The 23,413-nt window shown below is 39.2% G+C and overlaps 1 protein-coding gene across 2 annotated transcripts in view; it reads right to left on the bottom strand.

The window, feature by feature from the left end:
* Nucleotides 1-1,218: 1,218 nt before the first annotated feature.
* ddah1 (dimethylarginine dimethylaminohydrolase 1) overlaps nt 1,219-23,413 on the bottom strand; it is an 85,536-nt gene continuing 63,341 nt past the window's right edge. For both annotated transcript variants that reach the window (XM_059341100.1, XM_059341099.1), the window contains exons 4-6: nt 18,286-18,405; nt 11,832-11,975; nt 1,219-4,494 (exon numbers count right to left, since the gene is read on the bottom strand). In XM_059341100.1, the coding sequence (XP_059197083.1) occupies nt 4,378-4,494; nt 11,832-11,975; nt 18,286-18,405 (381 nt within the window). In that variant the 3' untranslated portion in view covers nt 1,219-4,377. The remainder of the gene's footprint in view (nt 4,495-11,831; nt 11,976-18,285; nt 18,406-23,413) is intronic.

Genomic DNA, 23,413 nt, shown 5'->3' with positions numbered 1-23,413 from the left:
CATAATAGGTTCTCTTTAAAGCCCCATAAAACATAATCAAGGTGGAAACATTGTGGACAAATCAACGTTTGAAAAGAAGAATATAACATCTCTATGACAGTTCAAATTTTTGGTTCGCATAGGCAACTGTTGAAGATATTTAGGCATACTGTATTAAATATTATAGTTTCCTCCACATCAGGGCAGACAGTTTATTTACACTGCTGTGCATTTGTATGTCCACTAGAGAGAACAGTAGATCACAAGATACTGCAAGACAAAAAAAAGTCAGTCAGTGACTTTCATGGTCAACAACACTGTATTATATAATACCTGTTAACCAGGCAGTACTGTTCTATGAGTAACTTGGAGGAAAAAAAGTGAAAACAACTTGAGGGAGATTTGGAAGATAAATTCAAATAGTCCCAATCTCCAAAGCATTAATTGTATTTGTCATAATATGTGTTGAATATGCGACAAATACACTTGAAGGTGCCAGGCAGGATTGGAACTATTTAAAAAAAAAACTTAGCATTACAGTGTAATTTCTGCTCACATTTTAAGAGTCAGTTTTGTATATTTTAGTACAATACCTGATAAAAAATGATCTGCATCTGAGCTTTTTGATTGCTTTGCCATTATTTTTGTTGTATTCTTATTAACTCTTGTCTTACGCTTTTAGTTTATTATACATTATAACCAAAGGGTTTGTATTTTTGGCAATAAATAACCTTTGAAAAGCTATATTTCCTCGGGTTGCATTTTCTGTGAAGAAAACCATTTACTTTTACCAGTAGAAGAAACCTGAGCATTTTTACTTAAGCACATTTTCTTACTCCAACCAAACAGCAACTGCACTGACCAGTGCCTAGATACAAACCTTTGTAGTCTGTCTAACATTTTTGCGTATCACTAGGTGGCAGCAGAGATCAATGCTAACAACAAGTCCTTACTGAGACAAAGCTTATTATTCTAAACCACTGAAAATAGAAGAACAGTCAGATTTTGGCCCAGGTTTGGGTTTTTATTTTATCTCACCTGATGAAGTCTCATGATCTGTACCAACCTTGTCCTTGAGGGTCATACATGTAAATGTGTTGTCAAAAGCTGTTAGACAAAATATTAATTAAAATAAAGTTATAATCTTGAAATGACAGTTAAGTTAACCTAACCCATCTAACAGATGGGGCTGATATTAAACTACATTTCTTAATTAAAAAAAGAGTGACACAGTTGAAGTTGAAGATGTTAATTTATTACACAAAGTAGACGAAAGGCTCAATTTAAGATGACTCAAATAATTATTACTCACAACTTGTATGAAATCCAAAAGACCTCGGTTGGAACCAGGGCAATCACAACATCATGACTAGTGTGATGAGTGAGGGGATTAGTAAAAGGATAACAAAGTCAGCACACATTTTCAGGAGCAGTTACTCACAGCTAGGCTTGCCAGCCAGGAGCCAAAACTATTAAATGTACTGACTTTAAATCGGTGATAGGAAAAGGTTACTTTGCCCCAGAGATGTACAACCAATCGATGATTTGGAGCAATGTGAGAGAGGACGACAATTTTAGATAAAACCCAGTGATTGACATTGCACTAATCAGTGTGTGAGTGCTGCTGCCTGGCTCAGCCTGCTGGAGTAACTGCGTGAGAAAGAGAACTGGATGCTCTGCAACTATGCTATCATCCAGCCAGCTGCCTTCTTTAAAATATACTACTAGTGTCACACTTTAATGGCAGGCCTTCACATCTACAGCGTCGGCCAGACTGTATGATATCATGGCCATAAATTAGCCCAGATCGTCTATGAGGCAATAGCAAGAGGGTGGGAGAGAGCGAGTGCTGAGAGTGAGACAGAAAGACAGAGAAAGTTTAAGAGAGTCAGTGTTTACTGGTGTACAAGCCTCTCCTCCCAACAGGAATTCTTTCCGTGTTTCATCACTGCCCACTTGCCCATACGCAAACGTCCACAGAGGGAGGCTGAATCACCTCCTGATGTCATTTCCTCAACTTTCACTTACAATCACACTGAGAGAAAACATGGTTTCACATGTGGTGGGCTTTAACATGTACAGTATATAGTGTATGTAGGGCATATATGTTTACATACACTATGCTGACATATCTACAGGCCTCCCACTTGAATTCAGCAACAACAGAGATAAGGCCACCAAAGCAGAGCTCACCAACAGCCTGTTTGCAGCTACCATTGTGAACACGCATGGAAACACACCAGGCAGTTAGCCTGTTCTGCATGCTGAGTGCAAACGCTCACTGCAGTCACATTTGGTGTGATTGGATTTCGTGGAACAGACATCAGTTTCACAGCATGCTCTGAGTCAGTTTTCGAGTAAAAACTGCCAGACGGAAAAAAAGGAACCAGTGTAATCAACAACAGAGGCAGAACCAATGGAGTGAGAAAACTCCGATGCCTTCAGATTCACTCAGCAGGAGGGAAGTCATTGGTTTCCCCATACAGACACTGTACATTAAGAGGAGCAGAGGTGTTATGTTGGAATAAATGAAAGCTTATTTCATCCTATAATAATGAAAACATACATTTTCTACACAGGCAGCTTTTATCTGTCCTTTGCAGGGTTGGCACAGATTAATAAGTTTGCATCCCCACATGAATCTAAACAAAGGCTCACTAGGAGGGATGCCAAATTGGTTAACAAAATGGCCACAGATGGTCCGTGTAGAATAAATCAACAGGCTACAGTTAGCTTCTCTATTATAGAGATCAATTAAAAAATTGTCTCCAGTGTCAGTATCAACAATTAATAAGTAGTCGTGAAAATTAAGAGCACCTCAGGTCACAATGGCAGTACTTCATGTAGCATATTAATCACAAAATCATCATAACACTGCGATCATACCAAAAGCTCAACTTCAGAACTCTATTTTCAGTGAGGAATTCATTAACTATTAAAACGTAATACTCAGATAAATGGCCGTGCATTTTGTTCAACACAGAATTGTGTTTTAGTGGTTTTGAAGTAATATAGGGCCATAAAACTTATTCAGCACCAAATGTAAAGTAATTATTAAAGTAAAGTAAAATGTAATTAAATAAATAATGTAATGTTAATGGCCGTCTTGCTCCAAAGTACAGTTCTTGAGTAGCAATCGTATTTTCAAACCAAACAATCACAAAATTAAATTCACAGTTTAAATGGTACATGTGAACAGTGTACATTTCCATATTAGCTAGTTTTGTAATTCATATATCTGTCGTGTGATGTTGGTAAGACAATTCTACAATGTCATTTAGCAGACGCTTTTATCCAAAGCCACGTACACTGTAGGCTTTCCTGAGTGTGACAAGGTTCTCAGGGTTGCGTCGTCTGCGACAGATTCTGTGTTTTTACTTCAATGGTAACAGAAATGATTATCAAACAGAGGCATATGTTGGCCCAGTGCTCTGTTCTATGTGATTGTAAACATTGATTAGTAAGCAAAAATTGGTCTACACACGAGCAGTAGGAGCTCTGCAGGTTCAAAATGCCACATGGTCCACTCCTCTGATTGATGATCAGGTTCATTAAAATCAAACTCTAATGGTTTGTAGACGAGTTGAAAGTAGTACTGTCAATTAACAGATATGGCCTAACATGGGGAAAATGTATGAACTATTATCTAACCTGCAAGCTTGTCAGGTTTTTAAGGAAAAAGTGATAACATATCCAAATCAAGAGAAAAATAAAAGTACTTTTAAAATAATAATCTAATTTCTAGAGATACAACGGTTACCTAAAATTAACTGTTTTATACCAATTTCTCTATTTAGTCTTTTAAAGAAATTTTAACATAATTTGAGTGTTTTGGGGGGAAAAGGGAGACGAGGTGTGTACTACGAAGTAAGATTATGTTGAGTATAAAACCAGAGTTTATGTTGTTACGACGGTGGCTCTCTATTAACCCGGTCAGATCACCATCTTATGCTGCAGAATGAATATGATCCAAAATATATATATATATTCTCAGCTGAGAAATATGTTGTATGCAAATTTTTTGCGCAGTAGCACTACATTAGTAATGCCACTGAATGCATGCATCGCAGTGGCATTCTTTTTTTTTTTGTCATGGTAGCCCACAGCAGTGATGCAGAAAATTTGAGTAATGACCCCACCTGGCTGAGTTTGTGGTACCGGTCATCTCTGACTGGGACTTTAGCCTTTTGTCGAGCCTGACTCTGTTAAACTTGTTTCGTAGTACACCCCTCAGATAACTCCCACCAATTTATATTTTCTTTGTCCCACAGCAACAAACAAACCTGCCTATCTTTCCTCTAAGTACCGAAATAGTTTTGGTAAACCTCGGGACTCTCTGTGATCGGATACAGGCTCCGCTAGGTTACCATGCACTGAGAGACCCCCTGGTGAGCGTGCTCAGATGTTGGCCTTCTTGTTGATGAGCACAGAGCAGCATGTGAGGGCTCCATCGACTTTGACCTTCTCCATGTTGGACACGGGGATCAGCATGTGATCCTTCAACTTCTCGTACACCTGCGGGACACACAGACAAGACCGTCATTGGAAAAACCAACATCCTCAGATTTTAGAAGGGAAAAATTAAAAGATAACCTATGGTGGCTTATATAGTGAATTACCTAGCTGGAATAAAAACAGACCTTTTCTTATGTGGATTGTGCATGTATATGACTATGCAAAAGTACTCAACAAATAACTTAATTAAAAAATCTTATACAGTACATTATACATACAATGTATTAAATTTTCAACTAATTCTAGAAATGAAAACTGATAATATTAAGAATGCATTAAAAAAAAAAAGCTAAATAAACATCAGTAGTGTCTGTTCAGTATCAGCCAAATTCTGGCCATTCTGTAAAAACATTTTTTATATTGACACATATTGGACAACATACAGTGGGGAGAACAAGTATTTGATACACTGCACATTTTTCAGGTTTTCCCACTTGCAAAGCATGTAGAAGTCTGTAATTTCTATCATAGGTACTCAACTGTGAGTGGTGGAATCTAAAACAAAAATCCAGAAAATCACATTGTATGATTTTTAAATAATTAATTTCCATTTTATTGCATGAAATAAGTATTTGATACATCAGAAAAACAGAACTTAATATTTGGTACAGAAACCTTTGTTTGCAATTACAGAGATCAGACGTTTCCTGTAGTTCTTGACCAAGTTTGCACACACTGCAGCAGGGATTTTGGCCCACTCCTCCATACAGATCTCCTCCAGAGCCTTCAGGTTTCGGGGCTGTCGCTGGGCCACACGGACTTTAAGCTCCCTCCAAAGATTTTCTATTGGATTCAGGTCTGGAGACTGGCTAGGTCCAGGACCTTGAGATGTTTCCTACGGAGCCACTCCTTAGTTGCCCTGGCTGTGTGTTTTGGGCCGTTGTCATGCTGGAAGACCCAGCCACGACCCATCTTCAATGCTCTTACTGAGGGAAGGAGGTTGTTGGCCAAGATCTCACGATACATTGCCCCATCCATCCTTCCCTCAATACGGTGCAGTCGTCGTGTCCCCTTTGCAGAAAAGCATCCCCAAAGAATGATGTTTCCGCCACCATGCTTCACGGTTGGGATGGTGTTCTTGGGGTTGTACTCATCATTCTTCTTCCTCCAAACACGACGAGTGGAGTTTAAACCAAAAAGTTCTATTTTTGTCTCATCAGACCACATGACCTTCTCCCATTCCTCCTCTGGATCATCCAGATGGTCATTTGCAAACTTCAGACGGGCCTTGACATGTGTTGGCTTGAGCAAGGGCACCTTGCGTGCACTGCAGGATTTTAATCCTTGATGGCATAGTGTGTTACTGATGGTTTTCTTTGACACTGTGGTCCCAGCTCTATTCAGGTCATTGACCAGGTCCTGCCGTGTAGTTCTGGGCTCATTCCTCACCTTCCTCATGATCATTGATGCCCCACGAGGTGAGATCTTGCATGGCGCCCCAGACCGAGGGAGATTGACCGTTGTCTTGAATTTCTTCCATTTTCTAATAATTGCACCAACAGTTGTTGCCGTCTCACCAAGCTGCTTGCCTATTGTCCTGTAGCCCATCCCAGCCTTGTGCTGGTCTACAATTTTATCCCTGATCTCCTTACACATCTCTCTGGTCTTGGGCATTGTGGAGAGGCTGGAGTCTGGTTGATTGAGTGTGTGGACAGGTGTCTTTTATACAGGTAACGAGTTCAAACAGGTGTAGTTAATGCAGGTAATGAGTGGAGAATAGGAGGGCTTCTTAAAGAAGAACTAACAGGTCTGTGAGAGCCAAAGTTCTTACTGGTTGATAGATGATCAAATACTTATGTCTTGCAATAAAATGCAAATTAATTATTTAAAAATCATCTACTGTTTTTCTGGATTTTTGTTTTAGATTCCATCACTCACAGTTGAAGAGTACCTATCATAGAAATTACAGACTTTTACATGCTTTGCAAGTGGGAAAATCTGAAAAATCAGCAGTGTATCTAATACTTGTTCTCCCCACTGTATATGCCAATACATTACATTTTTTACATTACATGTCATTTAGCTGACGCTTTTGTCCAAAGCGACTTACAATAAGTGCATTCAGCGGTACTAGACTTAGACCACAGGAATCAAGTAAGTAGATAACTTTAAGAGCCAACTGTAATCGCTACAGGAGTGCTATATGTAAAAGATGAAAAGAAGAGAAAAGAAGAACAGCATTTAAATATATATATATATATATATATATATATATATATATATATGTTAGGTGACCATGACTTAACCGAGGTATTGTTGATACAGATAATAATATATAATCGATAACAGATATCGATGCCGATGTAGTCATTTTTTGAGCTGGAATGAAAAAATACCTTTTTTATGTGGATTCCGCACTGATTTTTTTACCAGTCTGCAAATGTAACTAGAGAGCTACTTTATTAAATAATATCGAACATTATTATATATTATTATAGCCTACATGATACAATGTATTACACTGTCAGCCAATTCTATAAATGATAAAAGAGAAAATAAAGAATAAATTGGAATGAAATAAAGAGCTAAATAAACATGATTACTGTTCAGTTTCATTCAATTGCTGACTATTACATTTTTTGTTTTAAATGAATAGCTAACACTATTTGTAAATGACAACAAACAACATTGTTCTGCATTATATATTGTATATAAAAGGTTTTTATAACAGCACATACTGGACAACATATACACTGATAATGAAATGCCTCAGATAGGGCAGTATCTGCCCATAATATCTGTTGGTATCTACAAAAACCATTGTGAAAACATGTTTTAATGTAATGATATATTTGGGAATAAAGAAGCTGCCCTTAACCAAATACAAAAAAGGTGTCGCCATGGCAACAGCTCTGCCCCTGGGTATCACATCTGTGAGCCAGTGTTGCAGGTATTGACCAGCCAGTGCTCCAACAAGCCCTTTGAAAAAGTTAAGTACAGCTTGGTTGGCAGCAGTTAAAGTGAAAGGCAGAACTTATGCAACATTTAATATTGTAATTTGTTCTGTTCCGTGAGATAAATGCCCTGCAGAGGGACACAAAATGTGAAGTAGGAGAACAAGCATTCAAGAAGGTTTCCTGGTCATGCGGCAACATATAATAAAAAAAAGAAAGATGGGAGTGAGAACTATTACGACATTCTTAAAAGACCCTCGTAAAGCAGTGTGTCACCCTGTGGACATTTTCCAAAAGAAAACCAGTGTTTTCCTACCAGACTTCCAAACCTGGATATTTTTCTCTTTAACTCTTATTTCAACCCTGCTGTGATACTGAGTGAGGCCTTGTGGCACAGCCACAGGGACCAGCTAAACAGATTCTTATCTCATGATGCAATATGGCTGACGAGGCCTCTGCTGATCCAAATGCCATGTTTAAAGACATCGCTCTCATGTGAACTATACTTCTTGGATCTTCTCAACATAAGTCAGTTTGTGTCACAGACTATATAAATAAGGTTTGTGTAACTGTGGAGGTCAAAGCCTCCCTCAGCCCTTTAAACAATGGCACTGCACCATGATGTAACACCATTATACCAATATTAAAAAAATAAGGTCAAACAAATTAATATACAAATGTCCACATACTCATGTTTATACTGTGTATATATTACTTAGTATCAGGCCTATTATTTTGTATTATTATATACATTTAAATGTTGACCTGATGGCACTAGATGAGTTAAAGGGACAGTTTATCCCAAAATTTAAAATAAGTATTTTTTTTCTCTTACCTCTATTGCTACTTATTAATCTAGATCGGAGATTGGAGATATTGGCTGTAGAGATGTCTGCCTTCTCTCAAATTTAATGGAACTAGACTGCACTTCACTTGTGGCGCTAAAAGCCCAAAAAGATACATGTGGAAAAACCCAACGCAGATGCCTTTGTGAACTTTATTTTCATGTGCCATTAAAAGAGAGAGTGAAAACTCCAATTAGAGAATAAATATACATCAGTAAAGCAGACATATTAAATCAAACAACATGCTAATCAAATAGCATGCTAGCGCGCTAATGCTAGTGAGCTAACGTTGGAACTCTGGTAGAAAAAGTCAAGGTCTATGCATTGTCTTGAATAACCTGGTCATGATGACAGGTATTTCTATGGCCGATATCTCCAGTACTCAGCACAAATGTGGATTTCCGATTTTGGGATTAACTGCTTCTTTAAGGAAATCACAAAGTTCATCCTGAAGAGAACTTGTATGCATATACCATATTTATGGCAATCCAGCCAATAGTTGTGAACAAAATAATGCACTAACAAAAACCTATTTAACTTTATGGTAAAGTTAGAGTAAAAGTTGGGAGATCACCAAAGTCAGATGGAACCATCCTCTGGATAACATGAACATCTGTCTGACAATCCATCCACCCAACCAAGTGACACTGTGCCATCCAGAAACTTCTGACCAGAGGGTCGACTCAGGGAGGGTTGTGCTTTACCATAACTGCCCCAAAACAACACTACTAAATCCCCCGCTGTTTACAGCATCTCCACCTCCTTTTTCTTTTTTCTTTCCTTTCTTTTTTGTAACATTTCCAGCTGAGTTCTCATTACAGTGCTTTATATTTATATGTCGGGTTAAAGGGTGGCATGGTCACACACAGCAAGAGCTGCTATACTTCACTAAGCCTTTTGTCTGTTCAGTTTCTTTATCTGGAAACCGAGCCCTCTGGAGCCATCGCCACTGCTAACCATTAAAGATGCCCTGTCTCCACCCCCTTCGACCCCCACCAACCCACTCTCATGACCCCTTTTTTAATGTGGAACTCTTATGTAACTTCTCGAGTAAACTAAAAATAGACCGGAGATTAGGACAGACAATGTTTAGAGTTAGAAAGCAGCAGAAGTCTTACAGAGTGTCTCTGATTGTGCTGAGAAATCTCTACATCTCACTGGAGGAACAAGCAACAAGTTTTCTTGGGAAACATGAACTAACTGTAGACTTACTGTACAGTAAGGCCTGATTGTCAACTCTCGAATATGTGCTATTCATATTTTTCCACTTTCTTTAAGCTACAGTTCCTTAAACACAGGTCTGGGCCAAAAAATGTGTTCCAGGCCAATTTCTGGTGGGTTTGAACATTATAAAGGAAACTGGATCATGGAACAAACATACATTCCTCAAATATTGCTCCAAATGGTCCGTTAAAAGGTGCTTCCAAAGCAGGAAGCACAAGATACACAAATAGACTTTTATTATGCTCAAGTTGAATACCCTCAGTTAATCTTCCTGGAAAAAACAGAGCGTTTGCTGTGAATGCGAGTCCAAAGACGTATAATTTTGTGAATTCTTCCCTCTAAAAATAGCTGGCGGAGGTAGGGGTTTTAACCACAGAGTACATTTTGAGGTCTGAGCACTGTCTCTGCAGATTGCAGGGTGCTGGCTTCAATCCTGTGAGAATCCTTTTGACTTGTTGTGATGTGGAGCGTTCCCAAAGCATCTAAATAACACAGCTACTGCTCAGCCTTTCCAAACCCAAAGGGACAAAGTGAGACAATAACATGTCATTCACTGTGAACGAATGGTGGGAAACACTATGTAAGTGTTATAAGTGAAAGTCACAACTTGATGGTGTTTGCAAGTAGGTCACTGTATGTCTGAAACAAATTTAAGAGAGGTTGTGGTTCTACGTGTTCCTACAGTGATGGTGTGTGCTGTGAGACTGTTGGAGATGAGTTCAGCCAGGTGTGTCGAGCCAGCACACAGCACTTAACAGTTTAACAAAGAACACATGCTATAAGGATTGTCCTTAAGAGGGAACTCAGAGCAACCCTTCAATATTTCTTTGAAATTAGCCTCATCCCTATAGATTTCTTTTGGCGTTTCCCTTATGAGTTCCTGAAATAGTGCCAACTTGGCATTGATAAGAACAAAAAAATGATGAAGCAGACAGAGAAGGATTTTGCTTTTATTTTACAGTAGACCTTAGACCACTAGGCCACGTGGACACCCCAAATAAGTAGTTAAAATAGTAGTAATAAGTGTAAAAATACTTAAAACTTAAACCTGCATTAATTCATATTTTTGGGTCACTTATGTTCAGCGCAACAAGTTGTAAACACCACACTGACAAATTATCAGCTTAAAAAGTATATAAGGCGAATACATTAAGAAACAGTAGCATATTTACACATCCAGCAGAAAATTTAGCATTAGTTTGGAGTTGTGATCTTGTTCACATGGCTACTGTAAGACATCCATGTTCCCCTCAGCTCTAGTTTGGTCTCCACCAACTGCTATTTAATGCTGGGCAGGATGTATATATTAGGTTTTATTATGAGGCGTGGGTTACAGACACTGATGAGAGCAGGGAGACCAAACAGTAAAGTTGTGGGTGAAAAAACAGAAGCCTGGAAACTCTAAAATGCTGAAGAGTTAGGTGATCGTTATTATCTCCGACAAGGAGGCCATGTTTTTGGCTCGATTTGTCTATTAGCCAGATTACAAAAAAACTATTAGTCGAATATTCATGAAACTTGGTGGAAGAGTTTAGCACAGACCAAGGAAGTAGGAGTGGAGTGGATTCCAATCACAGGGCAGATACACAAATTATTTTTGAGTTTAGTTAATTCTGCATGATAGGGCATTGGTACTGCGTCGGAGTAATGGGAAAAATGTGTTCCTGGCTGGGTAAATGTATGTTAACGCCTCCCTCAAGTCACAACATCAACTCGAAAACACACCCATTTCAAGGTTTAACTTAGCCATTTCTTCGCAAATACTGGAAACACTTTTTAAACATTACCACTTAAAGCTCACAAACGCACCAAAGTGGGAGAAAGACCTCCCAGCTTGGAAATGGAACCATCTGAGGAGGATGTGAATGCACCGTTGTTTGTGTTTGACACTTGGTGACCGCTTGATCCTTGGTAATGTAATTATTCATCATAGCAGATTTAAGAACTATTTTTGATCAACTTTGATGATTAACTAAAGTTCTGAGGGGCAGAAAAAAGCACCCAATGTCTATGGCTCCTCGTTTGTGGTCTGAGCTACGTCCACAAAAAGTCACTTCACATAAAACTGGCGGTCCCTTTGTTATAAAACACAGTGCTGGCTGTGGTTGACCTGCGGCAGTCTGTGTAAAACAACCACATACTGTAGATTCTGCAGGGTTTCCCCTCTCCAACCAGTTGTTTATCTCAGAGGTCTGGACAGGATGGGGAGCAACAAAGGCAAAGTGCTCTTTAAATCTTACCAACTAAACCACTCTGACTGTCCTGACAGTGTTTCTTTCTCCCAAAGGTGTAACCTCAGGATTGTAAATGATTGTGTGATGGTGTGTTTGAGATAAAGTTACTGTTAGTGCATGTGAAATAAGCTGAGCATTACCTTTACACTCTCTGGAAACTCCTCTGCTGAAGGGTGCATGACAACATGTCCCTTATTAGGCAGGTTCATGTAGATGCAGTTGGCTGCGAGGTCATCAGGCACCGTCAGTTTGTCATAGCGGTGGTCACTCATTTGCTGCATGATCTACACACACAGATAAGACACAGACAGTAAACAGACATGTCGGTAAACTGACCGCATGCTGTGGGGAGTCCACATGACTCTGACCGAAAGACAGACAAAAAACAGTTATTCAGACTATCACGCTCTTTGAGTCAGAAGGCCACAATACCAAAGGCAGCACCACGTCTCGGTGCCGGCCAAACCGCTCTCGGGGCCTGGGGGGCCTTAATGGAGAACACAGGAACAGACAGACATTCTTTCTCAGCAGATGTCATGTTATTTATGTAATCTGAAGGAGTTGAAGGTGGGACAGGCGGAGGGGTGGGGGTGGTGTTGGGGGGGGAAGTCAGAGAAGACGCCCCTGTTGCCAAGTGGAAGTCAGGGGGTGAGGATGTTATGACCAGAGGAGAGGCAGGTGCCTCCTAATGTTTATGAGCAGAACATCTGCGGACGGATACCTCAGAGACAAGAAGGGGGGGTGGGGGTGGAAAGTGAGTAAAAAAAAATCCAAAGTGTCAACATTTAGAAAAGGTATTATGAGAAGTGAGACATTTTTCACCAGATTTAGAACTCTTCTTTTTTCGTTGTGCTTTTTCTATAGCTTTTCTTTCTGTCATCATCTTTGCTCTTTAATCACTGGCAGAATGAGTGGTCTGTTAGCTGTTTGTTCAAAATGTTAAATGTAGAAGCCTGATCCAAAAAAAGTTGAGAAATTGGGTAAAATGTAACTAAAACAGACTCTATTTTCTTTGTACAGTTTCTTAATTGAATATATGTCACAAAGGATTAGAAAAGTATCCCAATCTGTTTTATTTACATTTTAAACAACATCCTCGCTGTGTTAGACTCCTGTAGATCAGAATTTTGCTCATTAAATTCACCATGTTCCACCTATGGGACGACACAGTCCAAATGTAAACTATGTGACGTCTTGCTTGACGCACATATATGTTTGGAGGGGTTTCTGTGAGCGAATGTGATGACACAACTACAAATGTGGGAGGAAAATGTGAGGTTTGTGAGCACAATGGGCTTTGTGGCTGAAAATGTTTTCATTTCACTTCCCACTGACCGGATCTGCTGGAATTTGGAAGATCAGGGCGTTTTCTGACACAGGAAAGGTTTTTTCCTTTGTGAGTTCTATAGAAATATGGATTACTGTGCATTATATTACTTGCATAATAAGTTGAATAGACTCACAAAGTGAAAAAAAAACAAGTTATCATCATGTAAATAAATGTCCAACTGATCCAACCCAATAATAATGTGCTGTTCTAGGTACTCTGTTAGGGCTTTCCAGGGAAAATGTATTCAGCACACAGGAAGTGACACATTTTATGTTTCTGGCAGCAGCAACAGTGCTTGGTTTGAATAAATAGAAAAACAATCGTGCAGTTAGTATGAGCAGTAAATCCCATCATTAAACAGAAAACCCAAGGAAAAAGTTATCACACCAGTGGACACATTGTTAAAGGAGTGATATCTGGGAAGTGCCGTGCAAAGCCAACACAGTAATGAAAGCTTTGCTCCAACAATGTTACAAACAAAGAATAAAAAGGGGAAATAATGCATAACACCAGTACAGCATAGCTGACTAGCTGTAATTCATTTTTGCATAAACTGTAAATTAACAGTCCTGACAAAATGACTGACAAAATAAATTAACTTTATAAGAGCTGCCATTTCTGAGTGCAAGGCTGCAGGGTGGAGTACATGCAGCATGTGCACATACTGTACGTCTGCATGTGTGTAACCAGACCAGACACATTCCCAGGTCACTTGTGGGTGTGTTAGGTGATTGCAGCAGCCCTAAATGAAAACACTGTCCATGTGCGTGACCGCCAACACTGTCTCTCACACACAGGGGGATTAAGAGTTGTAGAGGAGAGAATAAACGTCGACTCCACCAAAGATCACAGTTCATGCTTCTCTCTAAAACATCTCTTTTTCTCTTTTGGTGTAAGGAAAATATCCTACAGGAACTTTCACACTGCTTTGTGTGATGTTGTGATCCGTGAAATTCAATAAATCCTTCACCTGACAAATTGAACAGTTTGTTCTCTATTCAATGTTAGTGGAACAAGTCAATGTGAGGCCAGATTATCACAATGTTTAATACTGAACATTAATGAATTAGGTTATCTTGGTTACTGTATGTTTTTAGATTAGACTTTCAGTCTGCAGCCCGACATCATTAATAAAATGCTTCGGATTTGTGCGTCATCTGCAAGTGTTTAAGAGCAAAAGAAAAAAAATGGAGAACCAAAGCTTTTACACTGTCATCCTGGCCCTGGACCAAGCACAAAGCTACAGCAAATCAGCAGCAACTTACTTCTGGACAGTGGCCGCCGTCCAGTTAATACACAGAGTGGTAACTGGGCAGCAGAGTGTGCTCAGTCAGAGCTGCAAAAACTAAATATTTACTGGAAGGTAATAAAATCTCCCCTGGCCAATCTCTTCTAGCTAACAAAAACACTGACAATTTACTGGACCTGATGCCGTCCACAGTGGTCATCAGCATAATCTGTATTTTGGACACTGAAATTAATATTTATCATGCTTATTGCAGTAATCCTTCCCAGGAAGCCTTTAACGGTTTTACAATACTTCTTTTCACTGACAAACAACAGCAGTGTGTACAAAACAAATCTTACTTGAGGCTGCTTCCAACTGCGGAGGGGAAATTAAACTGAAATTGGTTCCTGTTGATGTACAATAAATGTTTGTTGTTGCTCCTTGACACAAATTTCACTCAGAAAATAATATTGGTCTATTTGGAGTGTTTATTGCTGCACCCAAAGCTATCCAATGGAAGATGGGTGGGAGGGAAGAAAGGAAAGGGGAGGATGAATATCTCTGAAAATAATGAGAAAATAACAGAATAGTGCCTTGAAACAATTCACATTTCTTATGTTTTTCCTAAAGAATGAATAAGGCTACAAATCAGAGATCCTATACTGTAACCTATAGTATGATATATCAGCTGCTGCTGTCTGACTCAGGACTCTGTCTGCAGCTGACTCGATAACATCACTGGCAAGGAAACCCATTGCTCAGATGCCATATATGGACTGTTTCCTGCTATGATACATGCTGCAAAGCTTGTGCATTTTTTTTGCCACAGTAGCAGTGTGAGTCCAGGGATGGCAATGTCTGCCGGTCAGTTGTCCACCATTCAAGCCGGACTGAAATATTTAAAAAACTATTGAATAGATTTCCATTAAGTTTTGTACAGACATTCACACCCACCCACCAGGATGAATCTTTAACCTCTCCCCTAGTTTAACTAATACTTTGGCTAATGTCTTGGTCCTTAGCTGAAACAAAATAGTAAATCTGGTAAAGATTATGTACCTAATAAACTTCAGCGTTGCAGCATGTCATTGTGAACATGTTAGCATGCTGATAGTAGCATTTAGCTCAAAGCTATTAGCATGGCTGTAGACTCTTGGCCTAAAAAAAAAGTCCTTTTCCTAACCACTTCACCTCAATTGAAAACATAATGAAATAAGAAAAGAGAATTCATAAGGACAAAGGAAAAGAAAACCGTGGTTCTAGGAGAATCCAACTGCACTTACATTCAGCTACGTAATTATACAATGGCGGATGGTCGCGTAGTGAAACTAAATAGTTGGAAGGTGGACAACTAATCGTAGATACTTTTCCCCTGTGCGCTCTTTTGTGTTGTGTAATGCAGACTATGAACATCTTACTAAAAAATAATAATAAATAATACTCACTTGCCAAGGCTGAAATAGAAATAATAAGAAAAGGATCATATGCTACCATTCACAAAAGAGAAAAGAAATGGTTGCTCATGCTACCTCCTGTCCTTTCATATTTACTTTACATATTTTACTGAATCCCAGTTCAAGTAATTGTTACATTTATGCAAGATAAGCATATTGTGTAAGGCCTACAAACTACCATATCATCCTTTGATTAGTGTTGTGTGTCACTTTAAATGTCGCAGGGAAATGTGGAATGCCATTATCTCCTTTACTTTTGTAAAGAGTGGCCCAGTGTATCCTATGCTAAAGGAGATAAGAGAGGAAGCATTCAAGCACCTGTCATTTCTGTCAGATTTTTATCATGGCTGCACTTACCCCCAGGTCATTTCACTCAGGAAAAAACCTTTTCAAACATGACTATACAGCCAAAGACCTTAATCTAAATAATCTAAAATGTGTCACTGCCGCTAAATGGCTCGATGAACAAATGCTCTGATATCACAGGCAAGGAAACTGATTGCTATAAAAGCTGTTCTTTTCCTGATATCAAATATAATAGATAAGTCAGGATGAGGATTTGGTCATCAAAACACGACTCATCCTGAATACAACCTTCATCATGTTGTCACCTCATTATCTATAAAAACTCAAACGTGTAAACAACCTTGAGGTGACCAAACCCTGACCAGTAGAGAGAAATGACCTCATGAATCAAACAGGGCTAGGTAAACGGGTGAGCTAAAGTCAGCCCCATGAGTCCACTGTAGGGAGGGAATAAGTGTGTGAGAGAAGAGGGAGTGGGTGCTGCAGCCTCTGACAGAGGTGGTATTTTGGGATGATGACTTCATGAGTGAAGCTTGGCAGTGACAGCGGCAGATGGATGATGAAATCCATCCGGTCAATGTGTATTCTCACCCATGGGAGAGCTAAACACAGACAGGAGACTACACCTGGCCGACATATATACAAATTCCGAGCACACATCCTGGATAAAGACGAGCCAAACTGCTGAACGGAGTGAAAATGAACACCCTTATTAACCAGATGTCAGTGAGATATACATATACAGACCCACACTGCCAACAGGCCAGGGTCCCCTCTTTTGTCTGAATATTTTATAGCCGCACAATTCTAGCCTCCTGAAGCCGAACTGAATTAGTCAGGCTCCAACAACTTAATTTGTAAAAAAAATGTCTTTGTTCAAGTGTACACAGCCTTATTGCCATAAGGGCTGCATCCACATCCAAAACAAGCACTTTGAATTCAATAAAACAGCATTCACGAGATCTCGCTCCCCCCCCAAAAAAGAGAACATTACCTAATTACAAATCCAGGGTCGTTAAAAGTCCTTTAAAACAGGAGCTAATTGCTGCAAGAGAGGGTGACGTAAGCCGTAATTAGAAAGCGAGCAGTCTGTCATTAAGTCTCGCTAACGGCCACTCCTCGCTCCAGTAGCTAATTACTGGGGTGATCAAACAGGCAGGAATCTTAATGAGTCGATGCTGGGATATAAAATCAATTAGCGCGTGTGTTTATGCATAGATTCTTGACTTCCTGTGTACACTTCAGCTATGCAAACATGCAAACAAAACCAACAACCTTGTGCTGCTCTCAAGCACTTTGCTTCATTCGGATGTGCTGTAAGATGGTCTGGTTTTAATTCCCCCCTGAGATATACTAAGTAGCTTTTACTTGACTTTAAGTAACCTTGTGTAGGGTTGGGCCAGTAGGGGGGGATATAACACTGGGAGGCAAATTAAAAGCCCTGCCAGGGAGGACCTAACAAGGCCAAGAGTGTATGTGTGTAAGTCTCCATACTTATGTAATCAAACATACAGCATGTGTGTCTATGCTGTGTAAATACAGCATTACATATTCCACTGTATTTCAGTCATGTGTGCGGTGACAACACAGTTCACACACAGTCCCATGTTGATGTTTGGGAATTTTAGGGAAAATTCCATCAGAAGGATGGGCAGAGATTTATTCCTCTCTTGAAAACGACCGATCAGGGTGTAATCTGCCTCTTGTTCACGTTCAGGCCTTCAGCATCCCCTCATTTTTTTTTTTTTCTGAGGGCTATTGTTGCGACGGAGCTTGATCGATTCAGAAGCCTTAACGTGGTAATGAGCTCAAGTTGTTTAATGGAAGGACAATACCCTTGTAATTGAAGCTGGAGTGTGAGCACCAAGGGCAATCCCCTCAGCTTAGCTGAGAATATGAATTAATGGGGAAGGATTAAGGTGACAGGTGGTCTCAATGTGCTTGCAGTGGGGAGAAGCAATCAAGCTGTAAGTAAAGGAGTCTGCTCTGAATCAACATATGTGTGATGTCCTGTCTTGTAGTGTTATTCTTGCTGAATACTTGCAGAACAGGAGAAAAGAGGACAGTGCTGTTAATACCAACAGCTAGAGCCAAGAATCCACCCCCTCCCCTCCAAAAAAAAAAAAAAAAAATCAGCTGTGTCAATGTGCATCATAGTGGGAAAAACAATACCACTACATAAATTCAGTCGTTTCCATGACTACAGCTGGGGTGAGCATAGCAATAGGATGATGCTTTCACTGCACATACAACACATACATACACAAACTCCATACTTTGAGGGCTTTCTGTGCTGGTTCACTGGAGCCGATGACGATAAGGCCTGGTCCTCCCATACTGCAGAAGCTTTTCAGGTGCAGTCCTTGCAGCACAGGCACGGTCGACACAGCATAGTCCTGCAAAAACACAATCCAATTAGGTAAAGTGATAACTGAATATTAATAGGACAGACCAAAGGTAATACAAATATATTTTAATGAAAGGCACCTCTTTCTACAGTCAGTAAGAATCACTTTGATTAATGATATTATCCCACACAAAGCTGCAACCACCTGCATAGCTGTGTAATATAATGCTCCTCATTCATTCAAATGTGGATGAACAAAATTATCAGAATAAAACAAATCTATATGTTGGACTGCATGGGATTGTACAGGTGTGATAACTCAGTGACAATGCTTCACAATCCTTTAGAAACACAACCAAGCGCTGCAACTCCAGCCATTGTGGGTAAAATGATTTCATAAGTTTTTATCTTCTTATTTTTAAAATCAAAGAGCGATGTAGTGGTTGTGCACTATCATAAAACTGGGTCTAAAGTGCCTTTAAAATGAAATAGTGGGCAGCTTGAGGGCGATAACAGCAGGAGTGTCTGGGAGTTGATGTTACTGAGCCCAGGGCTCATGAGGATATTACAGAGCAACCTGAAGGAGCCTCGCTGGAGACACTTTCTCTGGCCGCAGGATGCTGCATACCAAATGTTGAGGTGTTACAAAACAGCAGGTTATATAAAGTGGTAGAGGTGTCTATACATTTTTTAAAGAGTTTTACATTTTTTATCTATTATCTCTACTTTTACCTGCATTAATTGCTTCGTATTGCCAATGTGTTAACTGATTGTAACTTTAAAACTGAGACCCTCCCCGGCTTTCTAAGTTACCTTCCAGCCTGCAGATTAATTTCTATGAAAACAAATCTGGATTGTTTTGATGGGAAATTCCAAAGGATGTGATGTTTACGCACGCTCCAGTGTGCCTTGCCTTTCTTCAGCTTCCCCTTACTACCAACAAGGTGTAACTAGCTAATGTTGGCTTATAAATGGAGTCTTCCAACATCAAAAAACATGTAACAAATAACTACAACACTTAACAAATGAAAAAAGTTTTATCTAGCAAAGCCAGTCTGGCCAAACAGTAATGTGACCCAAAATAGGGTCAACATCAGTGGATATATTAGTTGGATTAGCTTGCCAAATTTCTTCCCCAGCTAATGTGATCCATGATACCATCTTGTGTAAATATGATTAAAACAGTGTTTGATTTTTGTCTACAATAAATTGTGTAACGGTACAAAACAAAGGTGTTTAACTAACTATTGCTTCATACTAGCTAAGAGTGGTGCAAGGCAGGACCGCCAACTAGCTAACTGTAGCTAAACTAAGATAATGTTAGCCAGTTAACCACGAAGCATTGATCTGGCTTTGGTTGCTTTGTAACATAGTTTACAAATGGCAAGTTAGTAAGTAAACAACTTTCTGTAAAATCAACAAAAGTACCCTTTAAGATTGAAAAAAACCCCAAACAACTTGGGACAGTAACAGTCAAAATCACAGCTAGCGTGCTTAATCGGGACTGTGTGGGTGCTGCTTGAGGATCACATTTGATAAAAGGCAGCCTGGCAAACAGCACAACAACTGGATTCACTTTTTGGTTGAATCTGAAATATTGCTAAGGACATCAAAACTCTGCTCATGTCATACCAGTGCGGAAAGTAAGGGGGGAAAACGCATATAGAAAACTCTCAAGTGAAATGACCAAAGCTGTTCAATCTATGGCAGAATATTTAGTCCATGCAGGATCCCATCACTCATAGTGAGAGGCTGACTGAGAAAAGGGGCCTTTAAATCAAAAAGCAACATTCAGCCTGCAATTGTATCCATATTTTAATGATATATGGTCCATATTAGTGATGGATAGGATCATTTCTACAGTACTGTATAGGGGGCTATAGTGTTTTATTTATCTTTATCCTCCAACAGCTGATTTTGGGCCGGTACCTTCATTAAAATGCCAGTTGAAGGCCCCTTGTTTGCAAGAATTAAAGCCTGGGGTCTATATTTGAAGAATTACAGCATAGCATACCCTCCTGAAAAAACATCACTTTACCACTGACTTTTTTTTGATTTACTGGACTGGAAGAATTTCCCCACTTTCATGTTGATTGATGGAGCATTTGATGCACGGACTCACAGTTTGTGACAGTTAGACATACTGTAATCCTTCTGAGAATTGCAAAAGCCAAAGTTTAGACCAAAAGAGATTTGTAAACCTTGAAGTGATACCGAGCTCTAATTTGAATTATGATAGGATATGAGACTTCAACCCTATATGCCAAGACCTTTCCTTTCTGAATCTATTTGAATACATTTATATGAGCATATAAATTATGCTTTGCACCTAAAAACTGACATCCATGTGTTTTCTTAATCACATAATATGTTTTGAATTGTTTTTTATAGCTCTTAGCTTTATAACCATATGAAGTATTGTGTACATTTTCCATAGTTACACTCAAGTATATGTTAACACTTTTCAGCTCTTTGTTTGTACTGCATCATTACCTAAATGAAAGTGCTATGATTCACTGAAATAGTCATTGTGATGAAAAGAGAACTTGCACTTGGCAGTTCATCATGCAAAAAACTGAAATTACTCCATCTTTGATGGTTTCTTGAACTCTTTCCTTGGCACTTGTTTAGAAGAAACAAAAGGACGAATGGGAATTATGTAATCTGAAGTTCCTTCAGCCCTTATCCACGAGCAGGAAGTTTTCTAGAAGGGCAAAATTAGAAATACGAGTCATACTTTACTTCTTGTCGAGTTAAATCCTTTAGGGAATTAAGAGACGGACAGACTTGTGTTTTATCTGCATAAACAGACTGAGTCAATGCCATATTGTGACCTGAAAAGACCCTGTTAAACAATTCGGAAGCACATCACACCAGACCGATTACTGCTGTCCATGTTTGTGTCTTATTGGTATAGGCGTATAGGAGTCATTACCTGTTAGCTGCAGACCAAAAAAAAAGTGTTTTGGCTTCTAAATAACTTCTTCCCAAATAAGCTCATTCAATCAACAGCACCATCTGCTCTGACCTCTGCAATGACTATAAAGAAAAGAGCTTCCACATCTGTACGCAGTTTTTGAGTGCTAAACAAACCTGGCAACAAAGTGACTCTTAATTTGATAATGGAAGGAAAAAACAACAGTGATAACAGGAATTGATCTGATAAAAAACGGAAAGAACAATAATGGACGCTCAAGCGATTTTTCCGAAGTGTCATTTGCCGGAGACGCATCATTAAGTCCTGTCTTATCAACGATAACAGAAAACACAGAGGAATCCGTAATGAGGAATTCAAATCAGATACAGATGGGAAGAAGGAAGCACAGCAGCAGCAAGGCCATTCAGGTTACTGTAATATGCTGAACTCTTCACGCCATGACCCACCTCTGAACTTGGGAGTTAGTCAGCTTTTCTCTTTTGTTACGGTCTCTCAGAGCAAATCCAAAAGCAATATGCATAAAGTCTGCAGTATGAAACTTCTTCACATTGCAATAACAGTAAACAAGACAGATATAATCGGTCTGAGTTTGTGACCCACACTGTGTCCCTGCTTGTAGGAGGCATGCCCAAATCCTCCCAGTTCTCCTGAATCAGTGATGTGTGGGATATTTTGCTGAATACTTCTGGTGGATATGTGCGTCATGTGCGAGCTGTTGAGGTCAGTTGTAGTATCAACATCAGGCCACAGCGCCGCAGAATTAGTCAGAAAGTAGACGGAAAGAATAGAGTATGGTGAGATACAAAAGACAAGACAAAAATCTTCTTTCTATAAAATATAAATCTTTAAATGGGTCACAAATGTATTCTTTCATTTTTTTAAAAGGCAGTTTACTAAAAAAAACCTTCAGCAGAATTTCAGCAGCTAATTTGGTATAGTAGGGAACAGGACCGAGATTCAGATTTTCACTACATGGTCATTGTGGCCGAAATAATTCACTGTAACAATATTATTAGCATATTTATAAAAAATAATAATAATCCTTAAAGTATAATTAACTGTTAACTTTGTTTATTGTGCATTTTATCTCGTATTGAGCAAATGATTTATGGGAGTATTTATGGCAGCAGAACAGTGGATTCTGTGCAACGCTGTAGGTCACTTGTGTTGTTAATGGTTTTTGATCAACAATCAAAGTGTTTAACACAGAGTAATACACTTGATCAGGCTTTGGTTTCACAGGGAAAACTTATATACTTAATAGGAACAGTTTATTGTTGGTTTTGGTCCTTTCATTGGATTTGTTGACAATAGGAAAACTAGAATATTAGACTTATCCAGTGCTTTTCCCTAATATCAGTTCATCTGACAGCTTACTGCTGATTATGTTACATTCATCCACTTCAAAGGGAGAAAAGACAGTTTCCACTCTGAAGTTGTAAATTATATTTTTAAATGACTTGAATGTTGTAGCCTCGGATATCGAAGGAATCAACAGTTCATTTAGTATTTACTTACAAGGTGAAGAATGGCTTTAAATGCATTTCTTAACATGGAGCTACTGACTGATGATGATAACTACAGTAATTAACAAGGCAGGTGTTTCCCCTCCCAAATAACCCTTTTAATCAATGTCATCAACTGCTTGTTTCATCACTGTACACAGAGACAGCAGAGGTTTGCATCAATAGCTGATTAAAAATGCCTCAGAGCCAGCTGAGGCCTGGACCCAGGCACACACTGACAACTAATTGCCATTGAGACTACTTCTTACAGCTGCATCCATCAATTATCTCCGCCTCAGTAGTGCAAAGTCACAAAGTAGACATACTTTCTTTTTAATTGTACTCTGCACAAGTATTTATCCTCTTGGTTGCACTAATTTTTATGTCAAAGGGTTCACAATTGATGCTTTAACTCCCAAGATCTACAAAATGTACAGATTAGCTGAATATACAAATATATTCTTGAATGTTCTAGCCAATGTCAAGTTTGTGGTATTTGGAATCTTCACAGCTTTTTGCTATCTAGCCTACAAAAATGTCACGCTACTTACTTACATACACCACTAATAGGATGTGCCAAAGGGCTTCTACATCCCCTAGCAACAGGCCATGTT

Source organism: Centropristis striata, chromosome 9 (genome assembly GCF_030273125.1).
Source record: "Centropristis striata isolate RG_2023a ecotype Rhode Island chromosome 9, C.striata_1.0, whole genome shotgun sequence".
Lineage (NCBI taxonomy): Eukaryota > Metazoa > Chordata > Actinopteri > Perciformes > Serranidae > Centropristis > Centropristis striata.
This window is presented reverse-complemented; position numbering and strand designations above follow the sequence as displayed.